The sequence below is a fragment of the Condylura cristata genome, unplaced genomic scaffold, assembly GCF_000260355.1.
Source record: "Condylura cristata isolate star-nosed mole 26May11 unplaced genomic scaffold, ConCri1.0 scaffold00004, whole genome shotgun sequence".
NCBI classification, from domain to species: domain Eukaryota; kingdom Metazoa; phylum Chordata; class Mammalia; order Eulipotyphla; family Talpidae; genus Condylura; species Condylura cristata.
The window spans coordinates 71,854,628-71,872,709 of NW_004567105.1; the positions used below are offsets into that span (position 1 = coordinate 71,854,628).

Here is an 18,082-nt window from a genome sequence, read left to right on the forward strand (position 1 = left end):
TGTACCCCAGTTCTGTATGCATAAACAAGTCTTTTGATGGATGGAGGGCGGGGGTGGCCTGGGGGGAGGAAACTGAGTGAGCTGGATATAGAGGAGGGGTGGGTAGAAAGTAGAGTGCTTCCACTTGAGGTATGGAGGGTGGTAGCTGTGGGTACATATGGATTCCTTCATGTGTTCTTTAGGGAATTTAGATTCAGAACAGTGGACTCTGAGCCCCTCTAAAGACACATTGATGCCACAGAGTAGCTGAGAGCTTGGGGATGCAGACTGTGGTTAAAACACTTGAGGCAGGGTTGATTGGGCTGTCCCCAGGTAACGAGATTCCTGACGAGATTCCTGACTTGAGGATGCCCGTCAATCAAGGATGTGTCAGCCAGAATTCATACTTTCAGAGAAAGCTTGCTGAGATAATTAAGTGTCTGTGATTCCTCACAGAATTTGTTTAAATTGTTCAAATCAATGCAAAAATAGAATTGCTTAAATTGATCAAATAAATGCAAAAATAGAATTGCTTAAATTGATCAAATAAATGCAAAAATAGAATTGCTTAAATTGATCAAATAAATGCAAAAATAGAATTGCTTGAATTGCTTAAATTGTTCAATCACATAATGCAAAAATAGATCCTGACATTCCATTCGACATCCTGACATTCCATTCGACATCCTGACATTCCATTCGACATCATTAGCAAGAAAATCAGAAGGTATGCAAGAAAATCAGAAGGTATGGGTGAAAATTACCCCTCCACTCCGGCTGGTTGCATTGGGCATATATGGTGCTGCATTTGCATAGAAGTCACCCTTCACCTTTGGTGTTGTAGAACAAGACAATAGAATGTATGGGGGGTAGGGGTAGAATCCATCCAATATAGAGTGGGTAGGGGATGGGGGAAGGGGGGGGAAGGGGGAAGGTGAGGGTGAGGGGGGAGACAAAGGGCGGGAACAAAGGGCGGGGGAAGAGTGGAGGACAGACACATGAGGGAAGAGCAGAGCACTACTGAATCACACCACTGAGGAGCACAGTGGGCGAGAGGAGCGGCCCACCGCACCTTGTGTGGGTTTGCTCCCTGGGTGGGGATCGAACTCAGCTCCTAGCAGCCGTAGCGCCTCAGCACTGAGCTTTAACCCACTAGGCTAACAGGGAAGCCCTCCTTGGAGGCTGCTTTTCCCCCTGCTAGTACTTCTCCGAGGGCACACAACTGCTTTGGCAATGGTGGGCTGAGGTTCCCTTTCTCAAGCAAATTCAGGTGCAAGTCCTGTGCCCTGAGCAGACAGTGAGGTATAAACAAGGCAGCCTGGGCCTGGTATTCACCTGGAGGGGCCTGCATGCAGGAGACCTCAAGTTATAAACAAGGAGCGCTGGGTCTGGTGTTCACCTGGCGGGGAGGAGGAGGAGGGAGGGCCTGCGGGGAGGAGGAGGAGGAGGGAGGGCCTGCATGCTGGAGTCCTCAAGTTCACAGCGGGCCTGGCCAGTCACTGCTGCCAGCAGGTACGAATGTGCACTGCAGCTCCCATCTGGGGGTGTCCACTGCCGTCCACAGCCTGTGCGCCTGATTAAACTTGAACTGTCCCACCTGTCCCTGCTTCCTTGTTCTGTGGGAAGGGCCTGGCAATGAGCATGGAAAGAATTTAAAGATACAAAGTTGCCCCTGACAACACTTTTTGGTTGCTTCGGTCTGCCCCATGAAGGTCTATCCCATCCTTCACCATGCTCCTGGTGGGCAGGCCTGGCCACCCCAATTCATTCCAGCCCTCCAGCTGTCTCCCCCCCCCCCATCAATGTTCTCGGCCTCTGGGCACCTGCCACTGCCCGTGACCTGCTGGCCCGAGACACCCTGAGCTGAGCAGGGCCAAGCCCCAGGTGGGCCCTTCTGCCCCAGGTCCCCATGGTGGCTGTTTGCGATAAGGCACATGATGCCCCCCACATCTTGTCTGTAATAAGCTGTCAAGCTCTGACTAGGTAGCACTGGAAGGGGCCACCCAGGTGCCACACAGGCAATCAGACAAGCGTGGGTGGGTGAGTGAGGTTTCCTCTGTAGAGGTAGCCTTCTAGACACTGGGCTCATCCTCTCATTTTTAACTCACCAAAAAAATCTAGGAGGGTGGGATTGTTTCCCCCATTTTATGGTGGAGAAAGTGAGTCTTAGAGAGATGAACTTGCCCGAGAGAGCTGAAGCTCAAAGCTCACTCTTCTGCAGGGTGGAGTCTGGAAGGTGGAGTCTGGAACTCTGAGGGGACATGGCTCCATGGCAACAGTTACCCCTGTTTAGGTAACCTCCTCTTGGGGAAAAAAGAACAGAGTAACTTCTTCCAGCTCTGACAAAGGCACAGCATTGAGCTGCCATCCTAGAACCAACTCTAGCTAAGGACAAAAGAGGTTAAAAGAAGCTATCAGGAAGGACACAATATCGGAGATGCCTACGGTACAGATCTAAGCCAGGGTCTTCTCCCTTGACAGGAGGTTCTAGAGCTTTGGTCATCTTTTCCTGGTACAGAGAGGGGACACCCTTACAAATGAGATTTCCCCCGCAAATATGAATGTTTCTCACAAGGGGGTAACTTCTCAGTTTTCAGGAGGTTTTCCTTGGCCATTTCTTAAGAAATATCAGTGTGGGCCCTCCCTGGTGGCGCAACAGGTGAGGACGCAACACTGCAGGCTAGCCGCAGCTGCTTCAGTGCAAGTTCGATCCCTGGCCCCGGAGGTGACCCACATGGCGCGGAAGACCTCTCTTGTCTTGCACTCTACTTCTCTCAGCAGTGTACTTAGTCGCTCAGCCTATTCTGCTCCCCACTCTGTCTCTGGTGACTCCTCTCACCGCCCTTGCACCTCTGGCATGTACCCCAGTTCTGTATGCATAAACAAGTCTTTTTTAAAAAAGCATCAGTGCAAGGTGCTCCTTGGGGATGGCCATACTTTGAGATGGCAACTTCTCCCTTCAGTTCTGCAACCTTGAGATGGGTGTAAAGGGACCATCCTAGTAGCTAAGAGAGCTTGGGTAGTGTGAAGTACCTACCTCTTATTTCTTCAGGTTGGATTTATGTCCTTCGCCTGGTTTCTGTGCAGGATTACAGATCTGGCTTAGCATGTGGCCTTTCTTCTCTCGCTAGTTTGCACTGCTGGGTGAGCCGGTCTAAGGGCAGAGTATCATGTAGACAGTCCTCAGGGTTAAGTTAATTGATGTTTCTCTGTAGAAAACTGCTTTCACCTTTCTTTGCAGAGGCTTGCTATGGTTACTTTTGGGGGTAAGGGACATTCATTCTGTGTGGGGGTCTGGTGCCTTTCTGCAGGGGAGATCATTCACTTGGGAGTTTAAAAGCCCAACTTGGTTTACTTATTTACATCTCCATTGATGCAACTTTAAATGTGATTACTGAGTCCTGCGTGCAGATCTTCTCTTTCTTCCTTTCACCAAAATAGTTCATTGTCTTCATTACGTTAATGGGAGAAAAGGCAGCCTTTATTGATGGCCCCATAAATCTCCTGTAGTGATTGTAGCCACGTGGATGCCATCGGTCTGAATGTGGGGCCATCACTCACCTCTCTGTCGAGGCAGACAGTCCAGTTAGCGCTCAGGCCTTCTTGGCTCTGCATCTTTAGCATCCACCACCTGTGAGACAAGATTAAGTGTCTTATTTGCAAAGGTCCCAAGAGAAAAAAAGCAAGCCAGGGAGATAGTATAAGAGATGGAACTCAGACCAGAAATCTGCTTCAGTGAAAAAAAGTATGGCATGTGCCCATTGCCCAGGCAGCTGCTTTGGAAAGGTGCTGTTCTGGAATTCTGCATACACCCTCCAGGAGACAAAAGGGGGTCCAGTCACTCCACTCCCAGCTCATTCTCCGTTCTCTCCCCAGGCGCTTTACTTTTTTCTGACAAAGCCACGGCAACATTTGCAAGAGCAGGTCAGATACCCAAGGCTGGACTTGCTGCTGGCAGCCTGGCAGTTGCGGGGAAGGGGTTGCAATCCCCGGGGAGATGTGTTCCCCTTCTCCTCTGACATGTCTCAATCTACAGTAGAAGTGCAAGGGTGGTTCAGTGAATGCCCATCTGACTTCCCAGTATCGGCCTGTGGTAAATGCCACTTTGCACTGCCTTCTTCCTTCTCTCCCCCACTCTCTCCCCTTCTCTGCTGCACTGCCTTCTTCCTTCTCTCCCCCACTCTCTCCCCTTCTCTGCTGCCTCCTCCGCCCCCCCCCACCCCCACTCACGCATGCTCAATTTATTTTATAATGAGCCACTTAAGAGCTTTAGCAATTGTGACATTCTCCTCCAAAACCATCAGTGAAAAATTCTCTTGCACAATACATTTGTCAAGATTGGGAAATTCAACATCCACATGACACTGTTTCACCAGTGGCGACTAACATTTTCTGGAATTGTCCCAGTCACGCCTGTTATAGCATGAGGAAGATGAGGAGCGTGTGACAAGATGGGGATGCAGTAGGGGTGTGAAGGAGGAGTCTTTGGTTTAGCCTTGGGAGCAGGTGCTGACAGAAGTTTTCACAGAGGTGACCTTTATGTGTGCAAGCGCGCGCGTTGAGGGAGACTGAGAAGGATGGGGGCAGAGGCAGCAGTGATGGGAGACGAGAGGGAGGCAGACTTCTTTTCTCTCTTACAGAGGTTTTCAGTGGTTTCTGTGTGGTGAAGAAATGAAGTGGGCTGGCAGAAGGCCGGCAGACCAGCCGGGAAGCTGCAGCTGCTCTCTCCAGAGCGGGGGCACCATGCCCATCTTTTATGTTGCCAGCAGTGCCAGTGTCTCCTCCTTCCGCTAGGAATAGACATAATCGTTTGGATTAGGGAGGTGCCTTGGCATCCCAGGAAGGGGGGAAAGGACTGGAAGGTGGGGCTCGTGTCTCACTTTTCACCTGTGCTACTTCCTGCTCCCTCTTCTTATTAATATCAGTGATGGGGTGGCCTGCTGTCCCAGGGCTGATGCTGTGTGAACTCTCACCTCCCTCCTAAGCAGGATGAGGGAGATAACATTCTCATTAACCAGAACCAGAGGATCGTGCTATGAAGGGTCTGGCAAGAACAGGTGGGTGGAGTCGGGGGCCTCAGGGTCCAGCCCGCCCCTCCACTGGAAGGCACCTGCCCCCCTCTGGGCACATCTGTCAGTCAGGACCCACACAGCGGCTTCCTGCTGGGCCTGTTGATTCGCATGATCAGTGACTTGGACTCCGAGTGCTTTTCTTTTTCCTAGTTTTAATCTGTCAGTTTCCGAGTTCAGAAATGTTGGCTTAAGTAAAGGAAATGCCTTAAATTCCTGCTTTTTTCGATAGTACATAATGAGAGGGTAAAGTGTGTAGCTGAAGCAAGTGTTCCTTGCTGGAGTACACAGTGAATTCTTACTGCCCAGAGGTGCAGTTTGCGCCACAGAAGCCCCTCATTGCAGAGGGAGAACAGGATTGTGCTCCCAGCCACGGCCCTTTCCTCTGGAGTCGTCTGTCAGGCTGACCACCCTCAGGGAGACACTGCCCCCCCTCTCCTGGGCAGGCCTTCTGCAGAAGACGCCCTGGGCTCTGGAAGGGAGAGTTGGAAAGGGGCTGTAGGGTCTCGATCCCATGGCAAACCCGTGTGGCTTCCTTTCCTTTTTCACTGACTTGGCCTCACTGGGTGGGTGTCCTGGGGCAACTCTGAGTGGCCGGGAGGTGGTGAGAGATTCTGCCCGTCTTTCCTCAGTCTGTGATGGCCACGGGTGTGGGGAGAAGGTGCTGCCTGGCCCATGGGAGCCTCCTTAGAAGAGCACTGTGATGGCTACCAACGTGCCTAAACCCACAAAGAGAGGTGGAAGTCTCTGCAGTGGCATCTGAAGGCTCTTCTGTGTCAGGCTGAAAAATGAGAAGATAGGCATTACTTTCTATAGTTGTGCTTGAGATAACATTTCTTTTCCCACTGGGTTATAAAAGTGAAATGAAAGATATTCAGAAAAGAATGTAAAAAAAAAAATTACTCAGTTCTTTTGCCCGGAGACACGTTAACATTTGAGGTCTTTTTATGATGTCTGGATTGTGTTACATTTTCAAATTTATATTTAGTGACTATACTTACACGGGTATATTTCCTCTGACATAATTTTAAAATGAAAGATAGAGGGCCCTGCCTGGTGGTGCAGTGGGTTAAAGCACAGCATTAAGAAGCTAAAGCCACTTCAGCATGAGTTCGATCCCCACCCACCCCGGAGGTGACCCACATGGCACGGCAGACCTCTCCTGGCCTGCTCCCCTCAGCAGTGTACTTCATCAGTCAGCCTATTCTGCTCCCCACTCTGTCTCTGGTGAAGCCTCTCAGCGCCCCTGCATCTCTGGCCTGTACCCCAGTTCTACATACACAAATAAACCTTTTTAAGAAAATGAAAGATAGAAAAGCATTATTAAAAAGATACCAGTGTCATCTCTTCAGAGGCCTGGGCTTCCTCTGAAATCTCTCTGTTCACCTCATGTCCATCTCTTCTCTCAAGACATATATATATATGCCTGTGTATTATCTGGGCACAAAAAATCTTGTATCCCATGGGTTCGTCTCAGGCTGTACCAGTAACCACAACAGCATCTGTGGAGACAGCCAAGGAAAGACAGGGAATTTAATAACATTGGATGGAGAATTCATGTGGCGGCACATTTTCACAAAATAATAGAACAGAAATCGGCATGAGGCATCAAGGACAGAGGGGTGAGACTTCGGTGACACATGGGGTCAGGTGTGTGAGCTCATCCTTCCTGAGAGTGGACTCTTAAAGAGCAAAAGCATTTGTTTACTGATCAATGTAGAACTAGATGAGACCCCAACTATAGTCTAGGTCATAAAAGGGGGAGCAGTGATTTCTCTTTCAATTAGGTTAAAGGTGGACACTTGGGGCATATTGATCTCTTCCATGAGAGAGGGGCTAATGACTGGGGCAAGAAGAGAAGCTTCTCCCACCTCCAGGCCCCTTGCTGCCCTCAGACCAGTGTGCGTTCTTCATGTGAAGGCAGTGGCCCTCCTGAGGCTCCCAGTACTCCAACTCACCTCTGGTCCCCATACCACACTGATCAGTGGCTGCTCAGGGCCTATTGAGAAATGTCTGTTGGGCCCTTTTGGGGGGTGGGTCTGCCCCTCAGTAGCCACATCCTTCATTAGGAAGGGCCTTTTTGTTTTTATTTATTCATACAGAACTGGGGTACAGGCCAGAGATGTGGAGGCTGAGAGGATTCACCAGAGATAGAGAGGGTAGCAGAACAGGCAGATCAACTAAGTACACTGCTGAGGGGAGCAGTGGGCGGGTCAAGAGAGGTCTGCCGCACCATGTGGTTCCCTCCAGGGCAGGCAGGGATCGAACACGTGCTGAAGTGGCTTCAGCTTCTTAGTGCTGTGCTTTAACCCGCTGCGTCACCAGGGAGGGCCCATTAGGAAGGGTCTTAATGAGTGAAGTGGAGGCTTCACTCCAGATCTGTCAGACTGGATCTTCTCCCAAATGCAGGTGGTGCTCCCCACGTTTATCCTGGAAAAGCGGTCTTTGCTGGAGATGTATGCAGACTTCATGGCACACCCCGACCTGCTGCTGGCTGTCACTGCGGGCGCCACGCCAGAGGAGAGGGTCATTTGCTTTGTGGAGTATTATCTCACAGCCTTCCACGAGGGCCGTAAGGGGGCGCTGGCCAAGAAACCCTACAACCCCATCATCGGGGAGACATTTCACTGCTCTTGGGAAGTTCCCAAGGACAGAGTCAAGCCGAAGAGGACTGCTCCCCACACTCCCACAGGCCAGGAACACCCGATGGCCGATGACCTTTCCAAAAGCTACAAAGTAAGGTTTGTGGCTGAGCAAGTGTCCCACCACCCACCCATTTCCTGCTTCTACTGTGAGTGCAAAGAGAAGAGACTGTGTGTCAACACTCACGTATGGACCAAAAGCAAGTTCATGGGCATGTCTGTGGGGGTGTCTATGATAGGAGAAGGTAAGCCTCGTAGCCCTGGGGGGCTGGGAGACTGTGGGTAGTGCTGTGTGTGGGGTCCTTAACTTTGGAATTAGCGCCTCGTAGACAGGCATGTGGGTCCCGGGATTGTTTCTTCTTTTGGAACAGGGGCCCGCCTGTAGATTCCTTGGAGCCGAGGTTAGGGACTAGATGGGTTGCAGCCATTGTCCCAACCTACTGCCCACCTGGACCTCTGCGGCTGTGCGTATGTGGGAGCCGACACACATAGACTTGTGTTGTTTTTTTCCAGCTTTGTGTGAATTTAAGAGTTGGCTCCAGGTCTGTGAAAACATTTTTATTCATTCTCCTCAGTGTTCTGGCTCACAGAGAATGAGGATAATGGTGCTGTTCAAAATCTGCACATAAAAATTCCCAAGGCAAATCTCTGGACTCTGTGCTAGAGGATGAAGCAAAAGCACAGTTTAATCACACCATTCACGGATTACACATCCCCCTCTTCGCCAATAGCTGTGAATGGAGTTATTCATTGTTTGGAGAAACCTGTAATAACCTTTGTTAAATTCAAGCATCTGTGTTAGTGTTTCATGGACTTGTTTTGTGTCACAAATTCCTTTGAGACTCTAAGGCTGAAAACTTTTTCTGCTCCCGCATAAAATTCCACCCTAATAGTGGACTTCCAGTCTCAGGGAGTATGTGGCTCTTTGGAAGCCCTTCCCAAATTCCATCACATAAAAACACCTTTGGGCCACTTGCACACTTTGCTTGAGCACCCATAGGTGCCAGGCAATGTCTTGGGATCTGTGGCTAGTTGTGTGGACAGAATAGGCAAAACAAGTTTGTCTTGAAGCTTCTGCTCTGTTGGGGGGGTCAGATTATGTGCTGTCTTAGAAGGTGCTCTATGGAGGAAAGTAAAACAGAGAGGGGACCTCGGATGCCTGGGGAGGGGGTAGGACAGCACAGGATGGTGGCAGCAGCCTCTCCGAGGTGAGCCCCAGCGTGGAGGTGCTTGGTGGGGAACAAATCTTGCAGAGCAGGTGCCTGACTCTCCCGTCCCCCGAGGTGTGCTGAGGCTCTTGGAGCACGGGGAGGATTACGTGTTCACCCTGCCGAGTGCTTACGCCCGGTCCATCCTCACCATCCCCTGGGTGGAGCTCGGGGGCAAGGTCAGCATCAGCTGCGCCAAGACTGGCTACTCGGCCACAGTGATCTTCCACACGAAGCCTTTCTACGGAGGCAAAGTCCACAGGTAGGAGGCACCAGTGCCTGGAGTCTCTTTTCTCCACAGTTAGGTTGTAGCCATCTGAGTTGAAAGGCACGACAAAGCTGTTACTGCGTCTTTTATCAGAAGAGGAGATGTCACTTTTTATTTTTGAATTCAATGATGTAATTTTTTTGTTTCTCTGGAAGCTGTGACTGGAATAGACCCCCGTGTGGCCAAGAGGACTGTGGCCTCTCTGGGCTGGGATGCGGGAAGGCAGGACTGGGACACTCAGAGAACCCCTTAGGATGACACCCCATTTCTACCGTTTGGGGTCTGAGTCTTCCCTTTTCTCAGGCTTTGCTTGCCTATTTTGTATAGCAGAGGGTAGCAGCCTGTTGGCAATGGTTCTGTGGAGGCTCAGTGCCTGCTCCCATACTCTCCTGGAGACCCATCCTGCATCCCTCCTGGGGTCTGAGTACTGAGTCCTGCGCTGGCTAAGGGGAGCCTCTTCGCTGGCTAAGGGGAGCCTCTTCATCCCCTCATGGGGCACTTTCTTGTTTTAACTCCCCTTCCCCACTCACCTAAATTTACACTGAAGTCCTTGGCTGATGCATCGCAGGACACACACAAGAGGCAAAGGGGTTTTGTCACAATAAATCCTCCCTTTGGAGGCCACAGCCTGTTTCTGAAGCACTTTGATCTATAAGCTCTGACTCTGCCTATGAGCTCCCACCTCCTGGGAAGTTAGTACCAAATCCAGCTGCCACCTCAACAGTGCGATCTGGCCACTTCCTTCCTGTTGGGGCCGGGGAGCCAGGTCTGAGAAGCCTGCTGGGAGGGAACACAGGGTTGTCTTTGTCACTCCGCTTATAGCAACTTCCACAGAGGGGATTGCTGGCTGCTCAAGCTCCCATCTTGGCCTTGTCATGTGGTCCACTTTAAATGTGGTACCCACAGAAGGATGACATTGTGTTGCCTGAGGAAAGTGGGGGCCTGCTTGACTTTTCACCTCAACAACATAGTGCTTATTGATCAAAACCATGGAATTAACACTGCTGTATTGCTGTCATCTCTCTTGAGATGGCTCCAATTTTACTACTGATGCCTTTTTGTTGTTGTTCAGGTTATTAAGATTACATTTTAAAGAGTCTGAACAAAATGTCAAAAAACATTTAAAGTCGGCCCCCCCACTTTGATCATCTCATTCACTCAGGGTCACAGCAGAAGTGAAGCACAACCCAACCAACACCATTGTTTGCAAGGCTCACGGGGAATGGAACGGGACCTTAGAGTTTACCTACAACAACGGTGAGACAAAGGTCATCGACACGACCACACTGCCCGTGTACCCGAAGAAGATAAGACCTCTGGAGAAGCAGGGGCCCATGGAGTCCAGGTGGGAACCAGCAGTTTGTTTCTCTCCTGCTTAGTTCTCCTCAACTTTGGACCGAGGGGCAGGGAGCAGGACTTTGATAGCTTAGTCGGGTGGAAATGGGTCCAGATGATAACCTTTCAGATAGTCTATAATTTTTTACTGTATCACTAGGTCTGGGTCCTGATCTAGAGCTAACAGATCAGTTACTCTTAAGGGATGGAGTGTGAAGATAGCTAACCCACCTAAGCCTGTCCCTAAAAGGGTCAGTTCAGCTGGCCTGTTAATTGCAAAGTTGATGCTAGTACACACTGGTAATTAAAGAAGCATGAAGGATGAGGCCTCCCCCTTCAGCCCCCCAGCCGCTGAGCAACATAATTTAGGGGAATTAATGCTGGTAAGGCCATGGCACCGGTTGGCACTCATACCCTGTCCTTGCAGGAATAATGGCGCAGTAGCTCATGAATTCACTTTAATCTTGTATTCCACTTCTGTGAATCATGCTATGGGAAAATTCTTATACTCAAAAATGTTTTAAGCATTAAGCTTTCTTTAAAAAAAAAAAAAAAAAGCCCTAAATAACAAGACACACAAAAGAAAAAGTAGTCATCTGTCCAGAAGTCATTGAGAGCATCTACCCCATGGGCATGTCCATCCTATGACATGAATATAATGGAGCCACTTAAGGTGACATTTATGCAGATACATAAGCAGTGTCTTCTTGCGATATGCCTTTCTTAGTTTGCAGTCCAGGAGGTCAGTAAACGGTGGCCTCTGGGACAGATCCAGCCGTGGCTCGTATTTGTAAGGTTTTATGGGAACACGGCCACGATCATTCGTTTAATAGTGTTTATGGCTCCCTTCCTGCTACAGGGGCCATTAAGTAGTTATGACGGAGCCCATATGGCCTACAAAGCATAAAATGCTTCCTGTCTGGCCCTTTACAGAAAATGTTTGCTGACCCGTTTTTATCTACAACTATGCTGCTCTTTACAAATACGTGGGATAAAAATGAAATTACAGATGATTCTGTGAAAAGGGTTTGCCATCACAATGAGCATTTATGATCAAATGCAGAAATGCTTATGTGGGGGGGAAATGAGCAGGGATACAGCAGTGTCTATAAATAATGTATTATAACTGAGCTTAATATAAATAGGGTGTCACTATCCCTGGAACCTTTGCTTATAGAATCAGTGCACTCATTCGTGTTTATTTGGAAAGAGTGTGACCTTCTCTGTGTCCAAATGGAGGGCGTACACACTCTTCCAATAGCTCTTTCCAGCTGGTCTACGGGCAGTACGAACAAGTGGCAGTCTGGACAGCCTGAAGGCTTCCGAGGAAGCCTTTCCAGACTCCAGACTCGGAAACCTGTGGGTTCCTATCACTGCATGACTGCTGCTGCTGGTTTCAGAGAACTAAACTGATCACCTTGCAGTACTCTAATGTAGCTGAATGAAGTTAACTACTCTTTAATATTAAGACTCTTTGATGTTTCAGCCTTGGGGACTCACAACTCACCCTTGTGCAGGGAGGAGCCTGGTCTATGTAAGACAGGAATGCTTATCTTTTCCCTGACATGTGTGGTTATGTCTTAAACACAGCTGGATGGCAGGGACACTTAAGCTCAACAGCCAAACCGGAAGCAGCAGTCATGTTGTGACACAGAGCATAAGTTCCCACAGCATAAACCCACGCAGCCGGCTGTAATGCTAGGACAGTGGGAATCAATCCTGTATTTAACAGCTTGCTGACATCAGGCCAAGTAACTTCCTCTTCCTTACGCAGACCATGTTTCTTTTAAAAATGGAGATGATCAAAACGGGGGAAAAAAAGGGAGATGACATTTGACTTAATCACTGAGTTGAAACATATGTAAAGTGCCTAGAAACAGAGTAAATGCCACATAAGCTTCCACTGTTTGTAGTATTTATAGATTCAACCTCCTTGACACTCAGAGCCTTGAAGCTGCTCAGGGCAAGTGGAGAAGTAGAAGCTCAGACTTGGAGCCTGGTAGCCCTGGGTCAAATCCTGGCTTCTGGGGCTTTGGGGCAGCAGAATGAGCTACCCCTGCAACCGTCCTGATGGTTTTGACCCTTCGGCCAAAGAAGCCATCTTTGAGCTTGCTGTCCTTGCCTGACTTTTGTCTTCTCCAATCATCCTCAGGAACCTCTGGAGGGAGGTGACACGAAACCTGCAGGTGGGGGACATCGACTCTGCCACTGAGCAGAAGCGGCACCTGGAAGAAAAGCAGCGCATAGAGGAACGGAAGCGGGAGACCCTCCGCACGCCATGGCAGCCCAAATATTTTATCCAGGAGGTACCACCATCTGTTGTGGTCCTTGTCCCTAGAGGGAGGTGGGGGGCTTCTGTTTGCTGCTGTTAACACAGCAGTCGGAGTGAATGAGAACAGGTAGATGAGGGCCTGGAAAGGTGTGGCCATTTGACTGAGGCCCAGCCTTTCGGCCAGCAGTGGCACTGCACATGTAGATACTGTCCTGTGTATAAAAAAGGAAAACCACTTAGACCCTGGAGCTTTATCATTAGCAGCCAATTAGTTATAAAACACCTCATTCCATTTGCACCCCTGGATGAACTGGAACACTGAACAACCCTTTTGGAACTTTGATCCTGTAGGCAAGTATGAAGGATGCGCTAGGAAAGGCTAGTGACTGGCTAAAATGTCCACACAACTGCCCCTCTAGTGTGCTGGCAACCAAGGCATGTATGGCCACCTGAGGCCCTTATGCCATTGAAGGTGCTTATGAAGCATTTGGGAAGTATCTGAGAAGAAAACTGGAGATTAGGCAAGTGTAGCACTTCTAAGTCAGTTCCTCAGGAGCCTGGTGACACGCCTGTAGATGGGTGCCAGGTGACCCTAGACAAGCAGCAGCCAGAATAATGAGAAATTTGATGTTTGGTGCCAGGAATTTAAAGTGCCAAAACTGAGAACCAGCTGAAATATGTCTGGCCTTTCTTATGCCCAGCTGTTGAGCCTTTCACAAGGCAAGGATTACTGCATGTAGCTGGGAGGCTGCAGGGTGAGTTAGGAGTTAATGCACTGAGAGGGAACTCTAGATTAGATTCTGGCTCAAGCAGGACACTACCTGGTATGAGCCTCTGAATTAGTTCCCATCTGGAAGTCTTACCCAGGTGAAGTGAAATCTATCAGGACTCTCCAGAGAAACAACACAAACAGGCCCAAGAGAAAATGCATTTATTATGTGTTGATTCAAAGATACAGAGGATGAGAAGCCCCATCATCAGCTGTTTGCAAGCTGGAGACCCAGAAAGGCCAGTGGTGTGATTCAGTCTGAGTGCAGAAGCCTGAAACCCTGTGGAGTAGATGGTGTTGATCGCGGCTCCAGGGCAGGCCAAGATGAGACAGACCAACACAGTGAGGCAGGAACGTGGGCGAATTCTTCCTTCTAACGTGTCTTCTTTTCATGTCCTCAACATTCCAGAGGATGCTCGCTCACACTGCTGGGTACCCCACTGAGTACTAGTATTAGTTAAATATCCAGAAACACTTCTGCACACAGAAATGGTTAATCTGGGCATCCTGTGGCCATTCCAGTTGACACATAAAATGAACATCATAGAATGCTTCAAGGGTCCTTCTGTGTGGCAGATCTGGTCTGAGACAACTAGTTTTCCTGGCTTCTATGGAAAGTTACACATTTAAAAACAAACAAATATGCAAAAGCACACATTTCTTCCCCTCAGGTTTAAAAAAAGCCAGATTGTTCCAATTCATTATATTCTAGTCTAACATAAGACTGGACACCATTTTGATTCTTGCTTTCCTTAGTAATACTTTATTGGGGTCAGTCATTGTGAGCAGCACCTGTTACAGCCTGTGGTAGGACAGACCCTTGCTTTTCTTTCCACTGTCCCATTTATCCAGCTATGCCAACCCTTCCCTTTCAGGGAGTGTTTATGCCAAATAATGGTCTCTGATGTAAACCAACAAACTTCCCTTTTTAGTTGCTTTGGTCCTTTTGTTGAGATTTCCTCCTGAAATGCCAAAATGTGAAGATCACTTGCATTCTAAAAAGCAGTTGGGCTGAATAGGTTAACAGTGAGACCCCAGCTTGGCATGGTTGGCAGGAAGCAGACGCTGGTGCTTATCCTCGATTCTCACCCCCCACCCCCCACCCCCGGTAATGCAATGTCTCCTTCCTTCTCTTACAGGGTGATGGCTGGGTTTACCTCAACCCCCTTTGGAAGGCACACTGATGGGTTGGAGATGCAGAACTTTCAGAAATAGCCCTGCTTTTGTAGGAATTAAAGTGGTACAGTAATAAGGTTCTGCTGATATTTTGTTGAAACATATCGTTACCCAAGAAATGATACCTGAGAAATTATATACTGTGAAAAATGCACCCCTAACTGTTAGGATTGTACTTATTCAAGAGCCATTTGGGGTGTGTATGTGTACACAAGTGTGTAAGCGCTCAACACACTGTACACATGCACAGACCACACATCTGCTGGGTATTGATTGCTACACATGTAAATACTGTACTCAGCAAGGGTCAAGTGGGTAATCACGAGTTCCTTTTTACCAATAAAAAGTTTGAGATTTTCTATTCTTCACATTGCCAAAAATGGTTTACGCTCCCAAAGGTATTCTCCTTCAGTCGAGTCTGGAGAAAATGAAGATGTGCTGGCGTGGCCCAGTGGATGAGCTCCTTTCTGGTAGGCAGTTGTCTTTTCAAAACTTTTGTGATTCCCTCCCCACTTTAATATTTTGTCTATCTACACCCAAGAAAGATAATTGCTCTTTCCTCTTGGATTGAGCATGGACATGAAGCCTTCAGAGGTTTATGTCAGAGCCTTCCAGGCTGGAATACCTCTGAAAGAATCTTGAGTCTGACCCACCCTGGCATTTTTTCCAAAATACATGCCTCCAACCTTGTTATTTCTAATGCTCAAAGCACTATTCATACATTTTTCAGAAGCTGCTGCTTTTACAGTAGAGAACAAATTACATGAAGACGTCACTACTTTTATGATGAAAAAAGGGCTTTAGAAGTTACATACACGCATGCATATACAAGTATGCATAACTACAGCCTCAATCTTTTATTTAGTTTGGGGAAAATGTTTCCTGTGGATTTTTTTTAGTGTACCTGTTTGACCCAACTCTGCAAGAAAACCACTGTGATTAAAACATACAGAAAGCCTGCATAAGTATTCCATGGTTTCAGTTGAATTTCAATCCTCAAACTTTACAAATGTGGTCAAGACATGACTAGAATATAAAGCAAGGAGAAAAAAGATCTGATTTTTTGCTCTATGCTCAATTTATTTTTTACTGTGCCACTTCAATGAAAATATTTATAAAATCTAGTAGCATGAATGCTTCTCTGTAGTTAATACTGATTTTGTGCCTTTTGCCTGCTTTCTTAAGACTAATTGTTCACACTTTGTAGATATTAGACAAATATATTTCGATTAAATACTATACATACCTGTGTGTGTTCTTTCCAAGCCATGAGTCCCAACAACAAATTTTAATGGTAAGTTAATAAATTGTTCCTAACTTGGTGTAAACAGCAATCATATTTTAAGCACTTTAAATCAACCCGCATCAACATTTATGGTATTTTTCTGATATAGCATTGGGTGTTCAGGTCCTTTGTCTTAAAACCAGTAGAATAAAATATTTGCAGCCATTTCATTTTGGAGGGGGAAAGTAGATTAGGCATCATTTTGAGAGGAAAAAACCTTCAAAGGAAAGAATCACTTTATTTTTAGATTGTCCTTATTCTGTAAAATATGGAGGGTCCCTTTTTTCATGTGGGGTGAGAGGGTGTTTTGTATTTTCATATATAGAAAGGATAACAACTTAATTTTCGAAACTTAAGTTCACCAGTACCACAAAAGCCACCTGCGTGCCTACAATTTTGTGTCCTGCTCCTTGTCTCCAGAGGCAGGTAACTGCCACCGCCCTGCTCCTGGCACAACCATTCTGGTGTATATGTGTGTTTGAAAAGAACATGCTTGATGTTTGAATGTTTTCAAATTTATGCAGATGCAGTCAGCTTGCCTATCTGGGCTGACACAGGTCAAAAAACCCTGCTCTGAGTGTGTGTTCATTTTATTATTCTGAGTTCAGTTTCAGTAATTTTCTTACAGAATATATGTAATACAAATATAATTAGTGGGTAAGCATCCATCCCAGTTTCATCTTCCCAAACTCTGTAAACGCATACACTTTGACTTTGTATTCCCTCTACATCCCTAACAACCACTGTTCTATTTTGTGATTTTGAAATTGACTATTCTAAGTACTTCCTGTAAATGGACTACTGTAATACTTTAGCCCTTTGTGTGTAGCCTGTTTCACGTTACATACAACATTCAAGGTTAATTGATTTCCTTCCTTTTAAAGAATAATTATTCATTGTGTATATATACCACATCTTGTTTATCCATTCAGCCACTACAAATAATGCTGTTATGAATACAGGAGTGCAAATCTCTAAATTCTAGTTCCCAATACTTTCAGGGGTTTTATACATACACATATAAAGTGTGTGTGTATATATATTGTATACACACACAAACACACACACACACACACATATATACTCATAAATAAGAATCATGTGCAGTTTTTGTTAGTGAAAGTGGGATGACAGGAGTGTTACCTGCCAATTCCAAAACTTGCTTTCTTGGGTTTCCCCTGAGACTTTCAGTAAACTACGGCTGGGAAGTATAGAATTTTGGGGGTGGTGGGAGCGATGATGGAAGGTGGAGGGTGATCTACTAACAGAAAAATGGGCAGGCCAAAAACAAAAGAAACACCACAAAGCAATGGGACTTCAACTCTCTAGAACCCTAGAACCCAACTACAAAGAAATGAGAGGTCTTACCTTCCTGCTAGAGAGTTCAAAATTGCCATGATAACCAAATGCAGGGGAAAAAAAAAAAAGATTTGACAAATAGAATTAAGGATCATAAATTAGAAATTGAAGATTTCGACAATAAGGGAGTTTATAGAAAGCAAAAATATCAAAGATAAAAATTCTGTGGGAAGCTATGGAAGCAGACTAGATCCAATAAGTGGAGGACTGCATTAATAACCTCAAAGAGCATACTACACAAAGGACTCAAGTGGAAGAGAAATATGAAGAAACACTTAAATACATATCCGACTCCATCAGGAAAAGCAACATATGAATAATGGTATTGGGGGGAGATAATCTGTTCAAAGAAATAGAGGAAAGCTTCCCAAATCTGGCGAGGGAAATAAATACATATGTTCATGAAGTGAAAAGAACACTGCCGTATCAAAATGCAGCGAGATCTACACCAAGACACACAGTTGAAAACTGCCCAAGAAGGCAAGACAAAGAACAATGAAGGTGGCGAGGCAAAAGCAAACACATAAGGGTTTTTCCAGGTGTTACCTTTAATGGATTTTCCTTTAAGAGTTAGCATCACATTTCCTTGTGGAAACCCTGAAGGCAAGGAGAGATGGGACTAAGTATTTAAAGTATGTCTTCTATCAGGCAAGAGTATGTAGTGTGTAAGACTCTTACTCAGATGTGAGGGAGAAGTAAACAGGGAGTTTGCCAAAACCA

General features: G+C 46.9%; 1 protein-coding gene across 2 annotated transcripts in view; it reads left to right on the plus strand.

The window, feature by feature from the left end:
• Positions 1-17,420, plus strand: part of OSBPL10 (oxysterol binding protein-like 10) — a 221,625-nt gene extending 204,205 nt beyond the window's left edge. For both annotated transcript variants that reach the window (XM_012720407.1, XM_004676357.2), the window contains 5 exons: positions 7,458-7,935; positions 8,974-9,160; positions 10,329-10,511; positions 12,654-12,807; positions 14,682-17,420. In XM_012720407.1, the coding sequence (XP_012575861.1) occupies positions 7,458-7,935; positions 8,974-9,160; positions 10,329-10,511; positions 12,654-12,807; positions 14,682-14,726 (1,047 nt within the window). In that variant the 3' untranslated portion in view covers positions 14,727-17,420. The remainder of the gene's footprint in view (positions 1-7,457; positions 7,936-8,973; positions 9,161-10,328; positions 10,512-12,653; positions 12,808-14,681) is intronic.
• The last annotated feature ends 662 nt before the right edge of the window (positions 17,421-18,082 follow it).